This window comes from Gymnogyps californianus, chromosome 1 (assembly GCF_018139145.2).
Source record: "Gymnogyps californianus isolate 813 chromosome 1, ASM1813914v2, whole genome shotgun sequence".
Lineage (NCBI taxonomy): Eukaryota > Metazoa > Chordata > Aves > Accipitriformes > Cathartidae > Gymnogyps > Gymnogyps californianus.
This window is the reverse complement of record NC_059471.1, coordinates 207,851,163-207,877,438: the sequence shown is the minus strand read 5'-3', so window position 1 is coordinate 207,877,438 and position 26,276 is coordinate 207,851,163. Positions and strand designations below refer to the sequence as shown.

The following is a 26,276-nucleotide window of genomic DNA, read 5'->3' as shown; positions in this document are numbered from 1 at the left end:
TAATTAGTTGGTGTTATCTTTAAAGAAATCAATGAGTCAACTTCATTAAACAGGATATGGAAGTGTAATACATTCCACACACTAGAAGATCAATGAACTGCTGAGGAGCTTCCTTCTGTTCTCCCCAGTGTATGTGTAGCTGCCGCATCAGGGAACAGCAGCTTACATATTTTCAGATACAGTAAATAGCTCTCAGGCTTTTCAAATAAAGTTGTGCTCTGCCTTGTATGCAGGCCAGGGCCTATACATTGAATAAATCATCAGAAGTGTATTCCAGTTCTTTTAAAGAGAGCACGGTAGCGCTCTCTATTTTTTATTGATTGCATTTGCAGAGGAAAATTGAATCCATTCCTTGTCAAGGCCTCTAAACCTCATGTCATAAAGAAGAGGGAAAAAAGGAAAAGATGGATGGAGTTCAGTGGAATTAGCCAGAAAGAATGATGTTTCCTATTGTGTGATGATAAATTTTATTTTTTCATCTTGCCCATACCAAGTGAGAGGTAGCAGCTGAAGGACTTTGAAGTAGTAATCTTCAAAGACTTCTTTTAGCAGAATCGGAAATAAGCTTATTGGAGAGTTGTCTCCAACTACATTTTCTGCCAATTATCAGTCAAAAGCTCTTTCCTGCACAGAAGTTAACTCAAAAGGAAAAGCAAGTGTTTCTAGGATATACAGCATCTCAGTACATGTGGCTATAACACCTCTAAAAATTTTATTTTAGTAAAATGCATTTTTTTAATAACAGAAAAATAAATTAAATTATCACTATATTCATGAAGTCAGCATAAATCCATGTCTTTCAAATGAGGGTATTCTGACAGGTACTATGGTCTCTACTATGAGCTAGTGAAAGTAGCACTCCATTGATTTTTATGTGCAAATCGAGAATCATGATATTTTAGTAGGAACCATTTGAAGAATAGTTTTGTTGCTGTTTATGAGCGTTTTTGCTTGCTTTTCTTTGGTTGGCAAGTTTCAAATGCATTGCTGTAGGCATTAAACCAGAATCTAGAGGTATTGGTTTGAAATTGCCTATTACCAGAGGTATTGCATTAAAAAAAAAAGCAGGGGACTTGATTTACAGCTTGCCTTTTGAAGTCCAGGATGTATTATTTAGCAGAAGCAAAAGGGTAATATAAGTTGTGGAAAAACACTTAGAGAAATAAATGATTAAAGCTAAAATTCCCAGCACCCTTTTCCTTATTCACTGATTACTGGATTAGTTAACAGAAATGTGGGGGCATTCTATATCAAGTATGCTTATAGATAGAATGAAAAAAAACCAAACCAAAAACCCTGAATGAAGGGAGCAAGTTTGAATTGCAAATAGCAAACTGCTCCAGGAATAATTGTTTTAATGATTGTACGATCAGCTGTTTACATATCAGTCCCACCAAATAAACTCTGTGTGTCTGTTCCAAGCACAAATTGTTGTTGTCATAATGAGAAAGTGAATTAAGAGGAAGGTGATACACGTTGAACTTCACATGTGTGCTGTTAAAATGTATTTCTGAAATGAGACTCGGGCACTTAACTATGAATTTCTGGAGTGCAGGAAGAAATGTTTTTCAGTACCTGAGAACAGATATGTTACATACTGTTAGTAACCTTTTCCCAGATTTATTTTGTTTTACTTCTATTAGGATGCTCTGTTCTTGTTGCTCATCTTGAATTCCACATTATTTATTTTTTTAATTCCAAATTCATGTGTTGGGTTGGTTTTTTTTCCCCCTTGCTGCAAGTTCTTGGATTTTTTTAGGGTGTTGTATTTGTCTCTGGGAGAAAGTTATAGAGGAGGAGGAGGAAGAGGAGGAAGGGGAAAGTAGGACGTAAATAAGATCATAAAACTCTTGACTCTGACTATAAAGCATCACTTCTCCACAAATATTGCAAATAAGATCTAGTAAGCTATCTTTCTTGCTTTATAGCCTAATCTCAACAAGTCTAATAAAATGCTGAAATTATCAATTCCAATATATCCATTCAGTACTTCAGTACTTAGTTATTTTACTATTTGTAGATTGCCTCCTTAGTTTCTCCTTTTTTTGTATATGCATGTATTTTAGATATATATTTTTATATATGTGACTGTATGTGCAGAGGTGCGTGTAAACATATAGGTTCATATATACATATAACTGTAATACATTTTTGGGTGATGTTACACAGACACTCTTTGCATCAATATTTGTAAATGTATAGTAAGATGTTTAATGTATCTTCAATGAATATAGTTTGTTCATTAATAAGCTTACGGTCTGAAGGAAATCCTCTCTTTAGAAATACTGTATCATATTTCATATGTTTTTTCATGGGGTGCATAGTCACCAATTTAGAAAAGCATTTATGAGCATGATTAACTTACTTAAAAATATTTTCTTCCAGATTAAATGTTTTGCTGGATAGGGGTATCACTGGTCTGACCAGGGTGGTAAAGTCACTGACAGATTTGGGGGTAGAGGCTGCAGCAATTTTAAGTCAGGTCACAAGGCCAGAGAAATGCATTGGTTTATATTGTTATGGGGCTTGGGAATTCATAGAGGACCCTGAAACCTAAATGCTTTGTCAGCTGGCAAAGAGGAAAGAATTATTGTCTCCCACGTGCCTTAAGTAAGTGTCCTAAGCTCCAGTGCTCTAAATGCCACCAGGAACCGTTGGCATAGGCTTCCACTGGGCCAAGTACTCTGTACATCAGATGTGGAACCGCTAACATGAACAAACCCAAAATCAAGCTGAAAGGAAATTCTTGTCTAAGTAAATGACAGAGCTTCAAATGACTTCATGGAGCCACTTCTGGAAGTAAGATCTGACACAAAATCAAGTTTAGAAAGTCTGTACGTAATGTTTAATTGCACAGTAGGTCAAAGAGGATCTAAAAGAGATAATTGAACAGTAACCATTTTAAAATGATAATTAACTTCTCATGGTGCCTCAGGGAATTATTCCTCTTTCTTAAGTAAACATACATATATTTATAATTACCTACTTGACAAAGAGACAGGTATATAGTACAAGCTTATTGCTTACAGGGAAGCTCAAGAGTTGGAAATTTAATTTGATATTTCTATAAAAAGCTATATCTTGAGAGAGTAATATTACCTTAAAACTACTTTGAAAAAAACAGACAGACCTTTCTGCAAAACACATGGTGTAGCAATTTTCTCCTTAACCTTTAAAAACAAGCCTATAAAATTTAATGTTGTGATCTCATTTCTCTAGTACCTGTTAACAACCTCACTTTGGAAATAGGCTGTCAAATGTTAACTTTCAACCTGTCCTTATTTTTATTGTTTCCTTTTTTCACAGTAGGAAAGGGCTAGAATGCAGACCTACATACCAAATTTTGTACTGTGATGCCTCATGCCTTAAACGTGAACTGGTTTTATTTCAGTTTGACTTGCCCATTTGCAAGAGAAGTTGAATTTTCTTTCCTGTGTGCAATACCATAGTGTAAGCAGGATCTGTATTACAGTGTTAACTTTCGTAGGATTTATACCTACATCTTTAGCTGTTTTCAAATGTTTTTTCCCCTCTAGTTCCCTTTCCACTCCTGGCTTGCTAATCAAGGTGTTTCGGTTTTAGAAACATTATTTACAATGCCTTTAGGCAACACAAAAGAAAGAATTAGTGACCAAACCAACAAAAAGCCCTTGCTTTTTCCAATTAACTGAATACTTGCTATTGCCTAACATTATTAAGATTTGGGGGGGGGAAATTAATGAGAAATTTACAGCTGATTAAATGAGATGAAAAGCATGATTTATCATAAGTTATATCATAAGGTATTCTGTATCAGAATAAAATTTCATTGACTACAGACTATAGTCAATTGACTATTGCTGTAGCAGTGTTCATCAATTTTAGAGTAAGTTTCCCAACATATCTTTTTTTCAAAAAGGCACAGAACATGTTAATATATATTTGAGTAATTATTTAATATATTTGATTGATTAAAACAAGCATTTGTACAGGACAACTTTGTGAATGTAAGTTTCTGTATAACTAGCCACATAGTGTTCAGCTGAAATGTGAATTTTCTTATATTTTAAGCTCATTGTGGAACTGACCCAGGTCATAAATATTAATGTTCACATTGCTGATCTTTCTGTAAGTGGTCACATCTATGAACATTAAGATCTTGTTAGTGTGCGATAATGAGTACTATTGTGCGTGCAGTCCCACCTTAATATTACAATTCAAATAACTCATCATTGTCTTTTTCCCCTATAATCCTCTTACAGCATCCATTTGGAAAGGGACATCTCTGTTACCTTTGCAAGACGTATATACCTACTTTTGTTGATGTCATTCTAGTTGTTCTAACTGCAGTGTATTGTGATTAGTAAACATCAACTTTATAGGCTTGCATTTATTTTTCTGTAACTGGGAAGTGCAACTAGAGTGACATCTTAGAAACAAAGTATTTGTAGAAGGTATTGGGTATGCAAATAAGTCAACAGTCATTGCATACAAATAATGCAACAGGAAGAAGAGAGCATGAGGAACTTAAAGAAAATTCCCAAAGAAGAGAAGTGTGTTTCTTTAAATTTACTTTGTGGATTAGTTAAATGCAATGTTATTACTTTCTGCAATAGTTCAGTTTGCTTTTTGTAGTCATTACTGCTTGTGTTAGGATGTAACTTTGTAATACCAAATATGTTTTGTCTTTGACAGCAACGATAGTGTTAAATGAACTCAACTGGACTGCAGCGTTGGATGATGTATTCAAGCGGAACAGAGAAGAAGACCCCACTTTATTATGGCAGGTTTTTGGTAGTGCAACTGGCCTCGCTAGGTATTACCCAGGTAAGTGAAGTCTCCTAAAGAACAGTCCTATGCCACATATTGCCTTAAAAATATTCTGAATTATTTACAAGCAATAAAAGATAACTAAAAACTACTTTCTTACATAGATGCAGTTTCTGCATATCAGAAGTAACTCAAGAACTGTAAAATTATTCTGGCATAAAGCTAGTATGAGGGGGAAGAAACTGGGGGTGAAATATGTAACTAGTATTTTTTACAGTAAGAGGAACAGAAGATGATGTCCTTTGAAAAGTTGAAGAGTTAAATTTTATTTTTATATTGTTTTCTACGTGTTGTGTAAATAATCAGTTGAATATTTTCTAGTGAGATTTTTGTACCTGTCTACTTTTAAAAATAGTGTCTCGGTGACTAGACAGATAATCATATGGTTAAAGTCAGTGAAAATATGATTGCACCATGCTGTGTTTATGTCCTGCAGAATCCATGATCTCTGACAACTATGTCTTTGCTATTAGAGCTAAGGTCAGTGAATACAACTTGATTATTTCAACCAGCAGCTGTTCCACCTGTCGAAGAATCCCATTACTGGATCATACTGATTAATTTAAATAGATATATATTTTACTGAATTTAGATCATCAGTAGCCTTAATTCGATTTTTGATGTGTACTAGCTAACGGGAAGGCTTGTTTTATGGCAAGGCATACTGCCTGTGCTGCTGCTGTTCTTGTTAAGTGATGCTGTTGTCAATGACAGAATAATGTGTCCACTACACACAGTACAGTTGTGTGCAGTGTCTTGTGTCTGGCCTACATCTGGCTAAGGAAGAACTTTGGGATCCTTTCTCTTCTGTTTATACAAGATTGTGTTTCTGAGGGTGAAGGGGATTATTCTAAAGCTGTTACTGTATCATTAGCACAATTGCTAGCACAGGCAGAGAAACTGCCTTAGGCTAGTTTACAGGAAGAATATTTCATAGTACTTGAGTCCTGTTTGTTTTGTCATGCTAGATGCTCATGAAATAAATACAGTGAGATGTTACAGAAAAAAATAATATTGAAAATGCTAATTTCATATTTCTTTTATTTCCAAGTGTTCTGTTTCAATACTTCTGGAATATATTAGTAGTGTGTTTAAGGTCACCATTTGTCACCGCTTACTATATAGTGATGTTTTCCAAGTGCTGAAAAAGAAGTGTTTCTTAGATGCATCTCTGTGCCAATCTCCAGGAAAATAATTTTCAAGTGTAAGATTATCTCATATATTGAAAAATACATTCTTATGTCTAGCTAACCTATCTACTCCAGTTGTTTACCAACACAACACAGGAGCCTCAGAATCTCTATGTATTCTTTCTTAGAACACCTCTATAAAATGGGAGAAGCTTGTTTTCCTTATTTTGCCGGTGGATATGTTGCTTGTGTATACTCCATCTAAATGCAAATCTAAATTTAGTATAAAACTCAGATCCTCACACCTCCTGCTTATTCCGTAGCTAAGTGCATAAGTCCTTATTAGCTGTCTAGTCCTGTCAGAACTTAACTTCATGAACTCCTGGGTAATTCCGCAATTCTTAAATTCTGCACACACATGGTAACCTGGAGTCCTTAAGTTGTATGTATGTTGTTCTGTGCGTCTTCTCTTTCCCACTTCCTTCCATTTATAGCTCAAATCAGTAAGCCCTTTGGGTTTTAGATTTTTAGAGCAGGTCTTTGTGCAAGGTTGTCCATCTTTCTCGTTTTGTAAACTGTCTCAGTTTGCTGACACACACAAATACTCTGAAAATGAAATCAAGTTTCATATACTGGAATGGATGCTTTTCACATTTGCTTTTTGAAAGTGATATTATAAATTGTAAAATGTTGCTTCATTATATTTGCCTTAGGTAAGCCTACTTCAAAGTGATGAATTTCTCCATAGTGATGATATTTGTGAAAGACTTTGGAATTATCAAAAAGCAAAATTAAAATGCATAGATAAGTCTGCTCATTATTATCTGAAATATATCCACTCAGTCTTTCCTCCCTTAAAAAAAATCAATCTTTGGTACCTCTAAGCTATAGAGAGTGTCTTCAATCACAGATTTCTTGAACTAATGTTTTTATCTGATAGTATCCCACTGCCTTGAGTAATGGGCTAGACGGTACATCACTTCTGTCCTAAGTAGGCTCTTGGGCTGTCCTTGTCACCATAGTAACCAGCAGCATGAAGGGGACTTTCTATGAATGACCCCATGGGTGGGAAGTATGTGTGAAATATAAGATTATTTTTCTATTATACATATCCCATTGCTTCCTACATATATTCTATTTTTGGTACTGTTGTACACTCCTCTAGCATCACATATATGATTTCATATAATTTTCAGCTGTGCTTTGTCTGCCTCTTTGGTACATTTGTACCTTCCCTTGTCTCTATCGAGAGGACAAGACAGCTTCCTTCTGACTATGACCTAGGTTGAGACACATGGTAGTTCCTTTCTTCAGACTTTCTTCTTTATACACTATAGTAAATGGTATTAGGCTTAGATACAATAGTACTTAGATGCAGTAGAATAAAAATCACTAACAGCATCAGGTAGAGGAAGTAATAGTACCAAAGTATTCACTTCCTTTAATGTTAGGACTTAATTAGTCCATCAAATGTTTCTTATGCAAAATGTCATTTTTACTGAGGAGAAAACCACATTCTATGTGGTGTTACCTTTGGTTTTGTTTTGAAGAAGAAGAAAATATGTAATCCAGGCAAGCCACATTTAGGAAGATATTTGTGTAGATGTATAGATACAGATGCGCAAGAAAGCCAAGTATTAGAAATATATACATAAACACACATGTATGTTGATACTTGCAGTGATAGCAGAACCAGTGCCAGGCATAAAAGGGAACTGTACAGCAACTTCCTATGTTTACCTTATAAGATGCCTCAATAGAAACATTAGAGACTGCATTGAGGTCAACTTCTCGCTTTATAGATTAATACATTACTTCATTTTGTTTATTAACTATTTTTCCCTAGAATATACTCAGTTCAGCTCTCATTCTCAAACATCAAGACAGAAATAGCAGAGAAGAGCCAAAGATGCAGGATACATCCATGGGCCTCGAACCTATTTTTTCACCTCTTTTGGTTAGGGTTTTAATCAGCTTGATTTAAAGAGTCAATATGAGTTTCCTCATACTGAACTTTTTCTTCTTTAAATTTAAGAAAGTGTGTTTTGCCTAAAATAATTTTAAAGATTAGTGAGGGTACTCAGTATCAACATTTTCATTAGTTTCAATGGCAGCATATTTGTGAAGAGAAATGCTAAGCTCTATTACTGTGCTGGCAACCATCCATTTTAATATGAAGGTGCCAAGAGCAATTTTGAGATTTCTGTTAGGGTAAACAGTAGTTTAATAAAAGAGCTCAGAAGAATAAACAAATAAAGTGAATAGAACTTTTAGGAAGGACGTAATATATACTCATTCTTACGTTTAAAGTTATATATCACAAATCAGTCTTTCTTTCAAGAGGTAGTTTCAGCATTGTAAGAATGCATTGTCCTTTTTACATACATTTATGGAGTTGTATCGGAATCAAGACAGGAATCTCTGTCTTCAGATGATGAAGATACCTGATAAAAATCTTAATTTTAAAGAGAAGCATACAAAAGGTAGAAGCAAGGACAGATGACCTGGGAGGAATATAGAGACACTGTCCAAGCTTGTGGAAACATGGTTAGAAAAGCCAAAGCCCACTTGGAGTTGAGTCTGGTGAGGGATATGAAGGACAACAAGAACAGCTTCTACAGGAACATCAGCAGCAAAAGAAAGATTAAGGAAAATATGGACTTGCTGCAGAATATGGGCCTGCTGCTCCATGCTGGGGCAGGGGACTTGTTGACAAAAGGTATGGAAAAGGCCAAGGTACTCGTTACCTTCTTTACCTCAATCCTTACTCATAAGACCAGCCCTCAGTAGTCGCAGGCCTCCGCAATCAGAGGGAAATTCTGGGGCAAGGATGACTTGCCCTCAGTGGAGGAGGATCAGGTTAGGGAACATTTAAACAAACTGAACATGCATAAGTCCTTGTGACCTGATGGGATGCACCCATGAGTATTGAGGGGACTGGTGAATGTCATTGCAAGGCCATCCTCAATTGTCATTGAAAGGTCATGGAAACCAGGAGAGGTTCCTGAGGTTCCTTCTTTCCTGAGGAAACAAGTGTCACTTCTATCTTCAAGAAGAGCAAGAAGGAAGATCTGGGGAACTACAGGGTGTCAGACTCACCTTAGTCCCTGGGAAGGCGATGGAGCAAGTCCTCCTGGAAACTATTTTGAAGCATAGTAAGGACAAGAAGATGACTGGGAGTGGTCAGCATGGGTGAAAGGTGAAATCATGCCTGATCAACCTGATAACTGTCTATGATGAGATGGCAGACTTGGAGGATGAGGGAAAAGCAGTGATGTTGTTTGTCTTGACTCCAAGAGGAAGTTTTTTGACACTGTTTCCCTTAACAGTCTCATAGACAAACTGATGAAGTACAGCTTAGATAATGGACAGTGAGGTGGACTGAAAACTGTCTGAACTGCTGATCGCAAAAGGTTATCAGAAGTGACATGAAGTCCAGCAAGAGGCCAGTCAAAAGTGGTGTACCCCAGGATTCAATACTGGGGCCAATGCTATTCAACATCTTAATTAGTGACCTGGATGATGGGACAGAGTTCACCCTCAGCAAGTCTGTAGATTGTACAAAACTGGGAGTGGCTGATACGCAAGATGGTTGTACTGCCATTCAGAGGGACCTCAACAGGCTGGAGAATTGAGCTGACAGGAATCTCATGGAGTTCAACAAAGGGAAATGCAAAGTTCTGCATCTGGTAGAGGAATAACTGCAGGCACCAGTACCTGCAGGGGGCTGACTACCTGGAAAGCAGCTTTACAGAAGAAAAACCTGGGGCCCTGATGGACAAGTTGGACATGGCCAACAACAGCCTGGGATGCGTTAGTCAAAGCATTTCTAGCAGGTGGAAGGAGGTGATCATTCCCCTTGACTTAGCACTGGTGAGACACATCTGGAGTGGAAGATCCAATTCTAGACTCCCCAGTACAAGAGAGACAGGGACTTACTGAAAAACCACAAAGATGATTAAGGACTTGGAGGATCTGTCATATGAGCAGAGGCTGAGAGCGCTAGCTTTCAGCCTGGAGAAGATGAGACTCAGAGGGATCTTGTAAGTGTGTATAAATAGCTGATGGGGAGGGTAAGCAGTCTCCATCACAGTAGAGTTTTCCTTTTCACTCTGTGTTTTCCTCCACTTCCAAAAGAAAACTTGGAAAAAAATCACATAGAAATCTCAATACTGTCATTTAGAACAACAGAAACATCATGTGTAAGTGTTTTCATAAAATGTCATCATGTGTAAGTGTTTTCATAAAATGTCTAGTTGTTTTTCCAGTATCTGTCCATGTAGAGAGTGTCAAGGAGTACCAGCACTGCTGGGCTGGTATGGAAGTGTACAACTGATGGATTAGCCAGGGCAAAGGTACTCATCCACATGGAGAAAGCTTTTCAACTTACTTCCAATCTTACTCTATTTTGTAGAATTATTGTCAGTTCAGAAGTAACAGTGTACTCAGTGCTTGTTTTAGGAAGTAGGGTGTTAGTTATTTATTATTTTTTCTTCAGCACAAATACTAATGTGTGGAAAAGACAAAGTTAAAAGTTGGACATATTGAGACCTCCTGGTGCATGCAGTGCTTGTCCTGGGGTCAGCTTCACATGTCAGCCCAACAAGTCCATATTGACAAGGCAGCTCTGAGGTCAGGCCAGGAAGTGCCCGAGTCAGGGTCAGGATCAGCAAAATACAACATGGTGCAGACACCCACACAGTGTAGCTCGGACAAGAAGCAAGTGCTTGACCTTAAATGAAGCTCCCAAGCCAAGAAGCAGAGGCTCCCAGGAGTTTTCTTGCAGCTTTTTGTCCTTTCCCTCTTCCCACATCAGTAATCCCAGGTTACATACCTGCACCATGTAAACGTGGGCTTGAACATAGGCAGCAATCACCTAGGAGGCTGCAGAGCCTGCTGGTGCATGTAGGGCCCTTCATTTTTAAGGAACTGACTGATTTTATCTGAAGAAATAAGCATATTTACATGAGACTACTTCCCTTAATAATTTCCCTCTTGCTCAAAGGGGAAATAATATTTGCTGAAACAAAGTAGCATAGGACAACTTCCTTCTGCTCAGAAACTAAATTGCATTTGTTGGCTTACTGATTGAGGATGAAAAGATGACTCCATATGTTTTCTGTTCGTGTTCATCCATCAGTGCAAAAACTAGGTACAGGCCGTGCAGTGGTTGTTTGCAAACAGTCTGAAAATTATTACACTGGATGTAATGAAGTTAGCTTGCAAGTACTTTGGATTCTGCATAATGAAAATTTTCTGTTCAAGTTACAATTGGCCATTTCACCTGTCATTAATACAGAGCTACTACTAACACATCAAAAATGTTAAATGTTACAGGTTTAATATAGAATATATGGTTGCCCAAAATTTGGATATTTTCTGAGCATTTCATTTAATTTTTTTGACATTTAATAATTCTTAACTACGGTTAAAATATGTTAAAATTGTTAAAACAGGATAATAGACTGACTGGTGAAATTGTCAAGTCATTGAAATCAAATGGCTCAGACATTTTAAGTGAGTTTTTTCACAGCCAACTGTAATGCCTCGATCTTCATGTTACAAGGATATCATTACCGGAGGCATTTTTGCTCATAGACTTAGCCTTATAAGCAGTACATACAGAATCCTTTGTGACCGATATGCAGGTAAATAAGACATTCTCATGAAACTATAGGGGAGGGATTTCTGTTGGTTAAGCTTTTGTTACTAAACTTAATTTCCATAGCAAGAAGATACAATGTGATGTAGATCTTATCACAATGTGATAAGATCAGATTCAGTAAAATTAAATTCAAGCTGCATTGAAATCTGGGAAGTGAAAAAAAAAATGGTTAAAAATATGAACAGTTTTAAATATCCATGTGCCAGAATGTAACTGAGATCAGAATTTCAGTTACTTTGTTCGCATCAACAAGCCTGATCAGAAAAACCAGACCCAGACATAAAGGCATGTAGTGAATATGTATTGTGTTCCGTTAGACATGATACTGTTTTGTGTATGGTCCTGTCTGACTTGCAGCCACAGGGACCTTGAGGTCATTATCCTGTACTACTGTCCAGTGCATGCTCAGAGGCTATCGTGAGTCATCTCAGAAAACAAGGGATCTCTATTGACATGGTGGCATTCTGAGGACTTAGTTACAGCTTCTTTTCTTCTTTTCAACAGGAAATCACAATCAGCTTTTCTGAACATCTCCCACATATAACCTGTATGAGAAAAGCCTTCCTGTTTCTTAATGTTCAGTTTGCAAACAGAATTTTAGCTGAGTCATCTGCAGAAGGCGAGATAGGACTGGGCATACAAATAACTTCTTTTCTTTCCTTTTTGTTTTTGTCTGAGGGCCCAGGTGTCTTGAATGCATGTTTTCAATTCTAGTTTCTTTACAAAATTCACCAGGTTTAAACATATTTGTAGAAGTTTCCAGCCTTTGTCCCACAAGGGAACAGTTTTCCATTATTTATGTACAACTTGAGTAAGACTCAGTTTTCACCACTACCATGAAAGAAAGCTGAAATCTATTTTGTGGGGGGGGTTTTAAGCAAACTGTCCTGAAATTTGATAGTATGGAATTCTGAAAGGCAAATTTTTGGAAACGGTAAACAAAATCAGAAGAGTTTCATTGGGAAAACTGTGAGCCACCAAGTTTAAAATTTGGATTCTCTGTGAGATGGCAAGAGAGCACAAATTATTATAAATGTTGAAGCACCTTTTCAGTAGCACTAGTAGATGTACATCTTCCTGCCTAATTTTTGACTTTATACTTCTAATTCTAGAAACTGGTATTAGCTTTTAAGATGTCATTTTAAGATGACACTTGCCTAATTCTAGTCCAGACATAGGTTTTCAGTAGTTTTTAATTCAATTTAAAAGCAGTAATCTGACAGCATTTTAGCAAGATCATTGACATTACTAATTCGTTCCAATCCAATTGAAACTTGCAAAGACATAAAATTGCAAATATCACAACATAGTATTTTAATATCCAAAACTTTCATTTCTGTAATGCTTTAAAAGAAAAGGGGAAATGCGGTAATCCTCAGAGGATAAGGTACTCCAAATAGACACCTGAAATGGATGAATATTCTGGAAGGATGTATCTCATTCACCAGATATGGACTATCTAATACAGAATATCTGATGTCTTTTTAAAAGGTAAGGGTAAGTGACAATAATCACAGAATCACAGAATGATTGAACCTCGAAGTCACCTGGACCAATCCTCCTGCTCAAGCAGGGCCACCTAGAATCTGTAACGTAGGTCAGGTTTGGTTTTTTTTTTTTTTAATAATATTGCTTCTAAAGAGATTTTTCTTTGGTGGCAGGAGTTTGAAAAATTAAATTTTTTTCTTTTTAAATCTTGAATCCGTTCCCTGTGGACTTGCACATGTAGAGCTTCGTTGACTCCATGTAGACAGAAAGGTACTTTAATATAGATCAGACTGCAGATTTAACTTATAATTAACCACAAAGCAGTGGACAAATCAGTTACACAAAAATAAATTAATTTAATTAAAGTAGTTTAATATGGTTTGACAGATATTAAGTTACTTAGATTTTGTGAGGTATCTACCCAGCTAATTTTACTACTAGGTTTCAGAAAGCAGCTATCTGAAAGAACAATTTAATATCAAATTTTTGGCAGGCTACTTGGAAGTGTAGGTACAAACCAACTCGTTCCTCTTTTAATCTTGAAATCCTTCTTAACTGTAGAGGTGATGAAGATTATAATTGTTAATCAATGTTTCATTAAAATACTGCAATTGGAAGCATATTATTTTCACTGTTTCACAATTACTAATTAAACAAATTTAAAAAACACTTTGTATTTATGTGCCTTTTGCCAGATATCACCTCTCTCTGTTTTTTGGTTTTTTTTTTTTGTAAGGCTAAGATCCTTAGTAAAGGATGCATTTTGTTTTGGACTGCAGACAGCAGACATTTATTTGTGGTTAAATATGATACAGGAGGCTTTCTAGTTACAGCAATAAATACACTTAAGAAAGTTTGGCTGCAAAGGATTACTCCAATGAAAACACACTCTTGATTTAGATGAATGTTTACTAAAAAACCTGTTTGATCAGCAACACCGACACAGCTCTCTCAGGGAAGTATACTAAATAATATTTGCCGAAGGTAATACCAGAAAGGGTAGTACTGATATGGATAGTTTCAGATTCCAGTTAGTGGGTTTTATATAGCAATAACAGTAGCATGATGATCCATTAACAGATTCAGAATCTTTTATGAAAAAATGTTGAACCTAGACTCGGTGTGACAGTATTTGGTCTGCAGTGTGCTGAAGGTGGGAATGTGCCACACTTGGTCAAGACCCAAAAAGTTGAGGCAATTCATAACAGAAATAAAACTGAAAAAGAAATACTATCCTGCCCCCAGATGTTCCAAATCTTCCCACTTCCATCTGGAGATTTAACAAGGGCCTATGGGAAATTAAATTTAAAACTTGCTTTCCCAATACAGTATGTCTGGCAACTTCCACTCTCCCAAAGTGCTGCATAGCTCTGTGACTTCTCTCTGTTGGTTTCTTTTTTTTTTTTCATAGAGGAAAAAGCATCCTCCAGCCTGCAGCTCTGTGTTATCACATAACCTAGACACACATATTTGTCATCTTTGTTTGACCTTACCCATGTTAGAGAAGGAGGGTGGGAGAAGAAAGGAAATGGGTAGAGGAGGGCTTTGTTTTCGCTATGCCCGCGCTCATATAACTATGAGAAAGCCAGTAAAAAGTGCTACAATATCAACTTCTTAGGTGACCATTAGGAACTTCATACTCATGAAGAGAAGTAGTATTTCCTAAGGAGACTGACTCTTTGCCAAACTTCCAGGTGAACTAGACATGAAGTAGCATTTCAGGATGTTGGCAGTCCTGTTACTTATGGAGATATGACTCTGTTTACTTGAGAAGTGTTGAATTGAAGTTGCAAAGTATCTGTGAAGTTAAAGTCCTTCTTAGCTAAATGAGTAGATACTGAACAAGATTGCAGTGTTGGAATTGAGTGCCTACATAATGTTAATTCTTACTTTAAGCACATCTGAGCATGTCTTAATCATGCGTACAGGTGTTTCTTAAGCTCATCTGCTCCTGCAGCTTTAAAGATATATCTGTACTAGTAAACAGAACAAGTCAGAGTTTTATTAGCATCCTTTAGACAGCCCCACGGTGTGAGTAAAGGGACAACATATGCTGGCAGCCTTTCCCAATGAACAGCGCTGGACGCAGTTTTGTTTCTTCTACACTACAAGGTTCTCCAGTCCAGTTCTGGGAGGCTTCATGTTCTCAAACACCCCTAGATTATTTTATGCTGTACTGCAGGGCATATATATACTGCATGGCATATAACATACAGCTTAATTTTCATCCCCAAAACACCTTCTGGTTCAAAAGTAATAATATCACTGTCCTCATTTTGCAGATAAAAGAAACAGGTATAGAGAGATAAAATTACTTCTTCAGTGATCCTCTGAAGGTTAGGGATTCAAGTCAGGAATATGTGTAACACCAAGTTTTTTTTACGATTCAGTGTGCTGTTATATTCATTAACTCATACTTAAATTCATAGCATTGTTTAAACATCAGCAGGTGTGTTACTCTTCTCAGATCTTTGTAATATCAGTGCTGAAGAGTACAGTGATAAGAACTGTTGTATTCTTTCCCTTTTTTACTGTAGATTTGCCTTGTATTTAGCCTTACGTTGTTTATCTATATAATGAATAAGTATAATATGATGGGAACTTTAATTAATTAGAGAAAAGTCAGTATTTTACTAGGATATTCCTATGTAATTAGGGCTTACAAGGTGTTAAATGGAGAAATTCACATATAAAGAAAAGATAATACTGCAGTGCTGATTATCCAGAAAAATAATTTAGTCCCTAAAGTCTTAAAATTCTTGGATTAAAGATATGGATCAAGAACAGCTGGTATTATCTCTTCCTCTTCATAAAAAAAAAAAAAATTAAAAAATCTTGAACCTGTTTCCAGATATCAGCAAAGCAGGTCTCACTCAGCTACTGGAGCATTCGCTGCTTAGATAAATTAATAATGGAAGAGCTTTAAAAATCAATTTCTAATAAAATAAAATGGTATCTCTCCAAATGAAGGACTTGCTGTGCACAGCTGCTCTTGTGTTAACCATTAATGGCAAGCAATAGTGTTGTGGCCATGATATTGAACTCTCCGAAGAAAGTCATTACTGAAGCAGATACTAAGAGACTAGAAAGCCTGAAAAATCCATACAAAATGAATCAAAAGCCTTGAAAAACTGAGAACTTCACCTTTTTTTGCAAAAGGTTTTATATTTTGTAGGTGTCAGTTCCTGTTAACAACTCAACATTTAAAGAAGCCTTTAAAGTAAAAAAAGACAAAACCCAAAACATTTTCCCAGTAATGCAGCTTATAAATTATCAAATAGTGCAATTAGTGTGTATGTTGGATAGTTCTAATTTTAACATTGAAATAAGCCTCTTTGAGCGTTGTTCACTTCCTTTTTTTTGTTGAAATCTGGGAGGAAAGGACATGGGCTGACATGATTTGGATCTAACCATAGTCATGATATGGAAAATCTTACAATATGCTTAACTGTGGCTCATTTTTCAAAACTGATGTGCTGGATGTTGTAGTTGTGCAAGCAGATCCACCCAGTTACAGGATAATGTGTTATTTCTAGTGAGTTAATAAAATTGCAGCCAGCAGGCCACCATACCTTCATGCTGAAGTTCATACCATCTCTGTGTTTTTATGAAACAAATTGAAATCTCCAGAATTTGCTCTTATAGGAGAAAAGGAAAAATGACGACAACAACAGCCCAACAAAACATCTTGTTGCTTCTGTACCTCTTCTCCTCAAGCTCTGATACTCCAGCCCCCTTTGGGGGGACGGTAGCTAGTCGAGGTGAAACCGATGTGAGCAACACATTTATTGAGGATGAAATTCAGTTTATACATGCAGAAGCAGAAATATTTGCCTCTGAACTGAGATAACACAGAGCCATTTGAGAGGTTAATTTTAAGTTGCAGACTGCAGTATGTGTTACATGTTCAAATCGCTTTTGTTTCTTTCGGCATATTGGGACCAATAAAGCAATGGATTTGTTTGCGTATGGACTGTTCCCGTATAAAACTCATTGCTGAACTGATCTGGGATGAAACTGAGTGCAGCATTGCCCATAACCACATAGGTAATACATTCTGAAAAAATCTCTGTGAGATGATTATCCTCTCTTTTCTGTCTGGTGGTGGTGCTGTAAAAGTTACAGAGGACGTTGCACAGGGCTGTCTATGTTAGATAGATTTTACCTGAAGATAATTTGAGCCCTTGGCAATTTTAAGTCATTATCTGAATAAAATAGTGAAGAATTGGCTGCATTCAGTCTTGACTGAACATCTTCTGTGGCAGCACGGAGTTGGTCAGGAACAATCTCTGTCTTGGGAGGATAGTACTAATCAGTTATCAATCCAAGGCATCATTATGGTATAAATATCCTGAGACATAAGTATAGCGGTGCAAAACACTTTATGACGATTAATGTTAGGGGATCTTAAAGTTATGGCTGTTTATTATTTTTAGCTACCATGTCTCACCACTTTTCACCTTTTACTGAAAAATAACTAAGTAATTCTGCAAAGGTGCTGCTGCTACACCAAAATTCACATGACTTCTTTCTGAGTAGTAAGCTGAGGAATAGTGCATTTCCCGACTAGTGTGGGCTATTACATACCTGAATGCAGGTTTGTTCACATAAGTTCACTAAAAGATGAAGAAATATGAAATGAAACTAAAGACAAAGTATAAGTTGTAGGTTGCACCTTTGCTCCATCTGAGGAAGACTTTACTGGATCAGGCACAGGGAATTGAATAGTCTGTGTTTATGGATGTTTTAAATATCCACATGAATGTTTATTTGAGAGATAGCAAAGTGAAATTCAACTTTAACAAATATTTGTTTGCCTAACCCAGTAAATTCTATATTGAGGTTGACTACCTAGTAACCCTCTGAGATGGAAAGGTAATGAAATTTGAGTCAGAATAAGATGATGCTGTCTGGGATTTGATAAATGCCATTTGTTACCTGTCTTACTATCAGCTTTTAGCCTCTTTCCCCAAATGTGTTACAGGGATGTGAATCTGTTAATAATTCATCTGTGCCTCTCTGTTCCTTGCATATGTGTACCTAACCAGTAGAGCAAGGCAGATGTAACTGAGGTCTCATTCGGCAGGACTCTCAGGAAGGCCTCCCCCGTGACACTCACCTATGCCTCTGGAATCATCTCATGAATTAAAAATGGGCAGATGTAGCCGAGGTCTCCCTTTCCTGAGGAATACTTTCATTTAGGCTTTACCCTGTGACAACCTCTGTACTGCATGAATTGGTTTTGCATGTAATCAACAAAACTGAGGATTTCCACTCTACATGTGTGGAAATAACAGAAAAGCATGCCTTACTCTTGCTTGAAATATAGGCAGGCCTGTATCTCCATGATGCAAACAGCAGAAGTGGGAGGGATATCAAATCCAATGAATAATTTATAAAATATCAAATCTAACCATATGTCAAACAAGAAAATCAAAGGAGAACATGACTAAAGCTTAATGTATGCAACAGAGAACTGTGTAGTGTTGACATAGTTCAAAGATATTAGTATGCAACAATGAAACACGGTGAGGCTGACTTCTTCAAGACATTCGGTGAGCCAGGTTCCAAGGCATCTGATTAAAATGCATGTTTTAAACAATAGGTTATATAAATAAAACTGTAAATCTCAAAATCCTTGATCTTCAATTTTAGTTTTTTAGGAAAATCTGTAATCATCTTTTTGTGTATTTCATTTTGCTTTCATCTTAGACCATATAATGGCTTTTGTCAGTAAGATGTAAGCCAGTTTCCCCAAATGGCTTTATAGCGTGTTCTGTATATGGACTAAGGCAACACATGTCTTTTTCAGTGGTCTCCATCCCTTCTAATTATTTCCTGTATAATTATAAATGCATGATTATTTATTTTTGCATAGAGAGCATTTATCATCTTTTAAAAAATGTTTTTTTTAAAGATTAAATCAGGGTAAATTAAAATTAGATCATTGGAGATCAAACGTCCTAAGGGAATTTCAGTTTCCTAGTAATAGCAATTTCAATAAGATCCTTAAATACTCAGAATGTTACCAAAACCAGTGAATAGATTTGAGACCATTCAAAGCCATCTAAAATGAAAAGTGTTAATCCAGAGAGAGCTTAAGATGAATGGGTAATTTAGTCATGTTAATTCTTGAGGTTGAAGAGGGAATTCAGCACTTCTTTGGTGCGAATGAAATTTTAGATACGAAGGGCTGAGTCCTTATTTCTGTTTAGCCGTGCAGATACTTACTACTAGATTAAGTAAACTGTTGTAGAAGACATCATAAAGATCAATAGAACTAGTTTTCTCAGTAAACATTGTATTTCTTAATTAGTGTTTGTATGATCCAGCATTAATATCTGATGAAAAATTTTACAGTCAGCATAAATCCAGAAAAATTTCCTCACATGGAAACTTAAGCATGTAGGTGCTTGTTATATTTGTCTCAACAGAAGGTAATATATTAATTAGGAAAAAGAAACTTATTGACATGTGGCACAGAAAATACTGGTTTAACAACATGGTAAGAAATAACATTTTTAAAGACCTTCTCCAGATCTCTCTGAAGCTACTGACAATCTTTCCAGGACTGTGCATACTGAAAGGGCCAAGCTAGTGAAAGAGAAGTAGAATTTAGCTGTTGTGTTCACCACTCACTCTATCTCCCAAAATGAAAAACTGTGTTACCATCCACAGTAACCTCCAAAAGGATTAGATAGGCTGTAAGAAGTGTGCTGAGTAGTTTATTCACAGTTTCTTTTGTGTATAACTGGACCGTTGTAATAGTTCTTAGTCTAGTTCTGGTGAATGTTTTACCTTCTGTTGTGCTTTTTAACTAATATAGATGTAGCCAGAAAGGAACAGTTTGAACTTTGTTGCAATCCAGGAAATTATTGAATAACTATGGTAGAACTGAGTGCAAGGCTTAGTTGCTCAAGTCTTAACAGAAGAACCTCCTCTGAAGAGCGATTTGGAAAGATTTGTCTTCAGATCCTTTGTTTTACTCTATCTCAACCAGAAGTTTTGAGCATTCTCTCCATAAAGAGAGGGAAAGAAAATAAAAGAAAAAAAATAATTTAAAAAAGTGTTGTTCTGGTTTGTATTCCATTTTAAGGAACACCAACTTTTGTTATACAGAGACTTTTGGTGCTTTTGGAAATATTAGTGAAAATTTCAACCATTTCAAATTTTATTATTTGGTGTTTCCTCACAAGTTTAAGTTAACATTAATTTTGCCACTTCATGTTTCTGAAAGATTTGCCACCATATGCTTGGTCTAAAGGGCCCAATTCTGAAATGTATTCTGTCTAGGCAACTGGTGTTGACCTCAAGGAAGTGATGTGTTTACCTGTCAGGTGGTATTACATTAACATATATTTGTAGCTCTCAAATTTTGCAGAAAAATGTAGCTGAATTATTTCTCATATTGTCTTCTGTTACACAGACAAAAATTAATCTTAACCCATATTTCTGTAAATTTTAGTTCAGAACTTAAAAAAGTTAGATTGTAGTTCAAAATAGTATGTGAAGTAAGTTACTCTCTCATCTTCTTGAAGGTTATGATATCAGATAAATTGTAGCAAAATGTTTGTGTGATGGTTTTCAGTAAATAATTTATGATAGCTAAGGAGCTAGTCTGTTATTTTGTGAGCCTTTAGAAAATTGATTCAATTTTCAGTGAATACCTGTCAGTATCTACTGTTACAGCAGAATATGATGATATTAGAAGCACTCTTCTTCAGCTCCTGCATTCAAATTCTCTTTGAACCACCATTCATTTGCTTTGGAGAATGCAGTTAAGGAGTTGGACTTATCTTTTATATGAAAAAAAAAACCCCATTAAAAAAAAGAAAAGTTTTAATTCACTTAGTGGAAATTGCTAAGAGTTACTGTCACACTAGCAGTGTAAATTACATTTGATCTGTTGTTTTGAAATAAATCCAGATGCATACATTCAGATAATTGTTTATGAAGACTGTCCAAGATATGGGTTGACTAAGAGGGACAGATTTGATAGGGCATAGCCTTTTATTGGATGTCAGTGGAAAGACTAAAAGTTTGGGCAAAGACATTGCAGTGTTGGTCAGTACCTTGATTTATATTTGCTATTTTACCTAAACCACTCATAATACAAACTGAACTGAGTACATTGGATGCAGATTTTGCAAGTCTCAAGGAATGTATTTCAAGGATGGATTTTCAGATGGAATTCCAATGGATAGGTTAGTCTGGACAGACACAAAAAGTCCATGATGCTAACCATGGCTTCAGGCTTATAAAATACTGGTGAATTTAACCTGTGCATACCTAAGTAATGATACTTAAGTTACAAATTTGACATATACCAGTCTCAAAAATTCTATTCTCTCATTTCTGGAAATTTCAAAGACCCTTATCCCTTCAGGTCACAAAGGACCTGTCAGGTGGTCTAGTCTGAGATCGTAGACAATACTGGTACACAGTTTGAGGTTCTTCTGGTGTGCAACAATATGCAGTGTTTTCTGTGGCTGATAAATATATACTGATAAATGTCCTGTGGGTTACGGTCCATTTAAATGTTCTGCTAACCGATGTGCCAACTCAGGTTATGGTCACTTAGGAAAGGGTTCGTTTAGTAAAATCAAAAATAGGCAGCTACTCTAAGCTGGTGGCTTCTTTTATATTCATGGATAGAGATATCATAATTCTTCCCATTTGTCTTAGATTAATGCTTTTTCAGGAAGAATCCTGGAGCTGCCTATATCTTTCTTTATTTCCTAGACAGAAAAATAATTTAATGTCAGGAAACAGCTCCCCCAATGCTGTTGGCATACAGTGAGAGAGCAAATTGCAGAACATTATTTCATTTCATGTAACTTTTCACATTTTTATTTGTGTTCATTAAGCTGTCAAATGATTTTGAAAGGCTCATTTTGTTTTTCAGTAAGGAAAAGATTCCTACCCTTGCTGAAAATTATGGTAAAGCTTAAATCAAATGCTTGCAAAAGGTTATTAATCTTAGCATTTTCTTTACAAAGACACAAATATTTCCATCTCATTTTATCTTCAGAAAATATGATACTTTAATGTTACTTTTCTAATTTGCATTTTTAGGTAGAGCTCTCTTGAGTCAGCGTATAATTTTTTAGATGCATAACTGAGCTTTAGGTCAGTACAGTATTATTGTATACAACATTAATTAACTTATAATTGTTTTTAAAATTAAGTACTTTCTTGTCCAAAAAAAAGTTATTTCCTATTCTAAAGTACTTTGGTTGAAATTCTGGTTCTATTGAAGTCAGTGATCAATTATATTCAGTAACTGTTTCTTCAACACAACTTAGCCCTTTAAAGTCTTTATCTATATATAGTTTTATTGCATTATATTATATGCTCATATATACAGGGGTGTATAGGTATTTCAAAAACAGGTTACACAAATACAGATATTTTTTATCCATATGAAATGTTGATGTTTATATAGTGCAAAATCTGTGATATTGATTCATTATATTGTTGTATTTAAAATACTTAAGATGAAGTTTTTAATTTATTCCATACAATTTTTTTTTTCCTTTTTAGCTTCCCCATGGGTAGATAAAAGTCGAACTCCAAACAAGATAGATCTGTATGATGTTCGCAGAAGACCATGGTAAGCTTTCTTTAAAGAACAGGTGTATATACGTCACTTACTTTCTAGATATGACTGTAAAAACAAATTTTTCTGATTATTTATATCTAATAGTCCTTACTTTTAGATATTGCTGTTTTCTTTTTAAAAAATCAGTTAATTCTTCTGAATAAACAATTTTCAAATCATACTACTTGTTATCCAATGTCCACTATAGTGCGTCATACTGTTGCATTACATGGACCTTTTCATAGGAGGATAACTATCAAATAGGTATAAAGCAATTAAAAACTTTGATTTTGTGCCAAAATCAAATGTAATTCAAATTATTAGACTGAGCCGTTCTTCCAGACTTTTGCAACTGTTTACAAATACGCCTCAGTGGTTTAGACCAGCAAAAAAAATCACTAGATTGGTAAAAGACAAAAAAACCAGTGGGATTGTTTCTTATTATTTTTTTCTGTAAGCCTCTTAAGGCATAATGCGCATTGATACTCGGATTCATACTAGTTGAATATATTCTTTCAAAGGATGAAGTATTTTTTTCTAAGCTGGGCTGACGTAATAATTCATTTGTCATCAAGTTCTTTAGCTCTGAAATAGCATTCTTGTTTTTCAGTTACCAACATCTGAAATTAGTGAATTTTGATCAGTATATCCTACTTCCAGACTTTTCTAATGTGATTTAGACTATGGTTTACTTAGAAGACACAGCAAGAGAGAAGATGATAGCACATGGTTTTCTGCTAGCTACAACAGGAGGATTTTGTTGGTTCAGCTAGATTTAGTTTAGAGATCACAGAGTGTCTTCCATCACACGGAACAAACATGTTTTCAGATTTGTGTCATTCATATCCTTTATTTATTTCAGGTATATTCAAGGAGCTGCATCTCCCAAAGACATGCTTATTTTAGTTGATGCGTAAGTGTTTAATGTCTGGATATTGACATTAGAGGGATAAAAGTACTTAGATATATTGAATAAATCTCTGTATGGTGAAAAATGGAGAGAGGATTAAGAAGTCCTTATATGCAACGATCAAAAATCTTGGTATGAACGAAATAAATACACAGGAAAAAATAGTTCCAAAAAGCCCAAACCAAACCTGAAAGTTATTTAAACTGGGGATAAGGAAGTGTTTTTTAATCACTTTAATATTATTCTGCTTTCAGCTTCTTAATTACTGAAGTAATCAACTGAAAATTTCTCATGTGCATGCCAAGATATGTTGTAAAACACAAACCTAAAAACAAATGACTAGAAGCATTACAATAGATTTAATCATGATTTCATGAGCCTGAAAGACGAGAATGTATGCAGACTTCGCACGTTTTACCGTATATATTTAAAAATTGCCAAGTTTGGTTACTATAAGACATTAATAGAAAGTGAGCAAAGACATTAATAAAAACTCTCTCTTTGCCTTGGCAAGGCTTCCTTTGCTTAGCTGATGTTGAGGGACTGAAGGAAGCATTGAACCTGATGTGTCAAACAGATTGCTTTATGCTGAAAAAATTCTCAGTAAGAGAATTTGCATTTAATGCTTTTAAATGTGGTGAAGTGCTTTCATATCAGCAGTGAGGTTTTTCGTTTCTTCACTTCGGCTTAGATTTTGTCTTGAATCAAACAAGGTGTCATTTGGGTATCTGAAAATCTAAAGCTGTAAATCTGTGTGTAGGAGTATAAAATGTTTAGATAATACATTGGTTGAAGGTGTTAAACTCTCTCAGTTTTCTTGAAATGAAAATGAGGAAATGGTGTACCATTATGACTGCATCTGAGCCTCAGGACTGGGGCTTTGAATGACAGTTTTGGCCTTAATTTTTTGTTATAATAATGTAGTAACACTAATGATGAGTTGGAGAATTCAGGACAAAATTGACAATTTTAGTGTGAAGGTTGGTAAGAGTGCTGGTTGGTGCTCTGTATTTTCTTTGTACATTTTAAATGAAATCTGTTAAATTCAACTTTTCTATTATCTTGTGGATTTCTGTTAGGAGCGGGAGTGTCAGTGGATTGACATTGAAGCTGATCCGCACCTCGGTCATTGAGATGTTAGAGACCTTATCTGACGACGACTTTGTGAATGTAGTTTCAGTGAGTATCTGTTCTTTCCACAAAATTTGCATTGTCAACAAAACCATAAGCAAACTATTTTTAATGCCAGATATGAGATACTTGAATGTTAAGCTGCTAAGAGACTTAAAATATATTGCAAAATACCACATTTGGCTTACTGTTTTCTTGTAAAGTATAATGAAAATCCTAGATTTGTTGCTATCTATACATTTGAGTGAAGGGCAAAAGTCATTTAAACAAACTTTTCTGTAGCCAAATTCTCCTTTCCAATATATTCTTCCCATCTGTGTACCACATCTTCTATTTGACCGGTATATGCAACTTCTCTTGAAATAATTGGTGGTTCCCAGGTTTTATATTGTGGTACGAGACAAAATGATACAGAGGAGGTAGGGGGAAGTTCCTTCTTCCACACAGCAGATATTTGGGTTGCTTGTGTGAATTGATGCATGATAACAGAAGATGTACATCCATACATCTGACCTGCTGAAGAGGTGTTGCTGAGAAGTTCTACAGTTAGCAACTTGATGGGTAGCAAAGCAATTTTTTCCCATAATGAGTAATATAATAGAGGGGAGAATCCATGAAGGAACTTAAAAATGCACATAATTTATGTGTACAGAGAAGCATACATGATGTGCAGGTCAGAGGATTGTTAGGAGGGGGGTAGGATTGTAAGGATTTCAAATGAAGGTGATGCTGGCTTTTTCAGGGCTGGGTTTTCAGCAGCTGAGATCTTTCAGAACATGATCTGAAACTTTAGTACTACCTATAATTACTACACTTCAAACTTGACTACCAGACTTAAAACTTCTGTTTCTAAATGGTTCCTTAAAACAGTTTTGGGGGTTTTTTTGAATGGCGTTTTAGTCTTTCTGATACTTGCCTGGAATTTAAAGTGCAAATTCCTGGTTTTCAGGAAAGCTGAAGAAGCTTTCAAGAAAGCTGAAACCTGAAGGCAAAATAAAATAGATTTGAGGAGGGGGAAGATGGTATGGGCAACTTTCAGTTTTCAGGCTGATACCTTGGATGTCATGCTCTAGCCTTGGGCAAGGCTTTTTTGTTCTTTATTAAGCTGTTGAACTGTAGAGCTTTGATTCTAAGGATTTGGGATGGGAACATTGACATACTCTTAAAGACAAGAGACAGCCTGCGTGGTGAGTAACTGGAATGATTTTGGAGACAATTTTCAACTTCTACAGATGTGTTGTAGCCAGCCTGCAGGGAGAAAGACCTGAAATATCACTATCAGAAATCTCTTTGAACACCGCTTATTGCTTCATCGTTTGCTGTCAGTCTAGCTAGACCTTCTCCAAGTAGTAGAGAGAAGCTTTTATTCGCAAGGGCATTTCCTTTGTTAAAGTTTTTCGTAGTGGATTATACCATTTTCTCTAGTCTAAATTGCAGTGAAAAAAAGAAACAAATGTTTTTATTATTATTATTAAAGGAAATAAGCTTTTCTGTAATGACATTAGAGAGCTGAAATCTTGTTGTTAGGTTCACTGGTTTTAA

The 26,276-nt window shown here is 35.8% G+C and overlaps 1 protein-coding gene across 3 annotated transcripts in view; it reads left to right on the top strand.

Moving 5' to 3' along the window:
• CACNA2D1 (calcium voltage-gated channel auxiliary subunit alpha2delta 1) overlaps positions 1 to 26,276 on the top strand; it is a 434,743-nt gene that overhangs the window by 294,444 nt on the left and 114,023 nt on the right. For all 3 annotated transcript variants that reach the window (XM_050894497.1, XM_050894513.1, XM_050894504.1), the window contains exons 7-10: positions 4,675 to 4,806; positions 22,636 to 22,705; positions 23,556 to 23,606; positions 24,683 to 24,782. In XM_050894497.1, the coding sequence (XP_050750454.1) occupies positions 4,675 to 4,806; positions 22,636 to 22,705; positions 23,556 to 23,606; positions 24,683 to 24,782 (353 nt within the window). The remainder of the gene's footprint in view (positions 1 to 4,674; positions 4,807 to 22,635; positions 22,706 to 23,555; positions 23,607 to 24,682; positions 24,783 to 26,276) is intronic.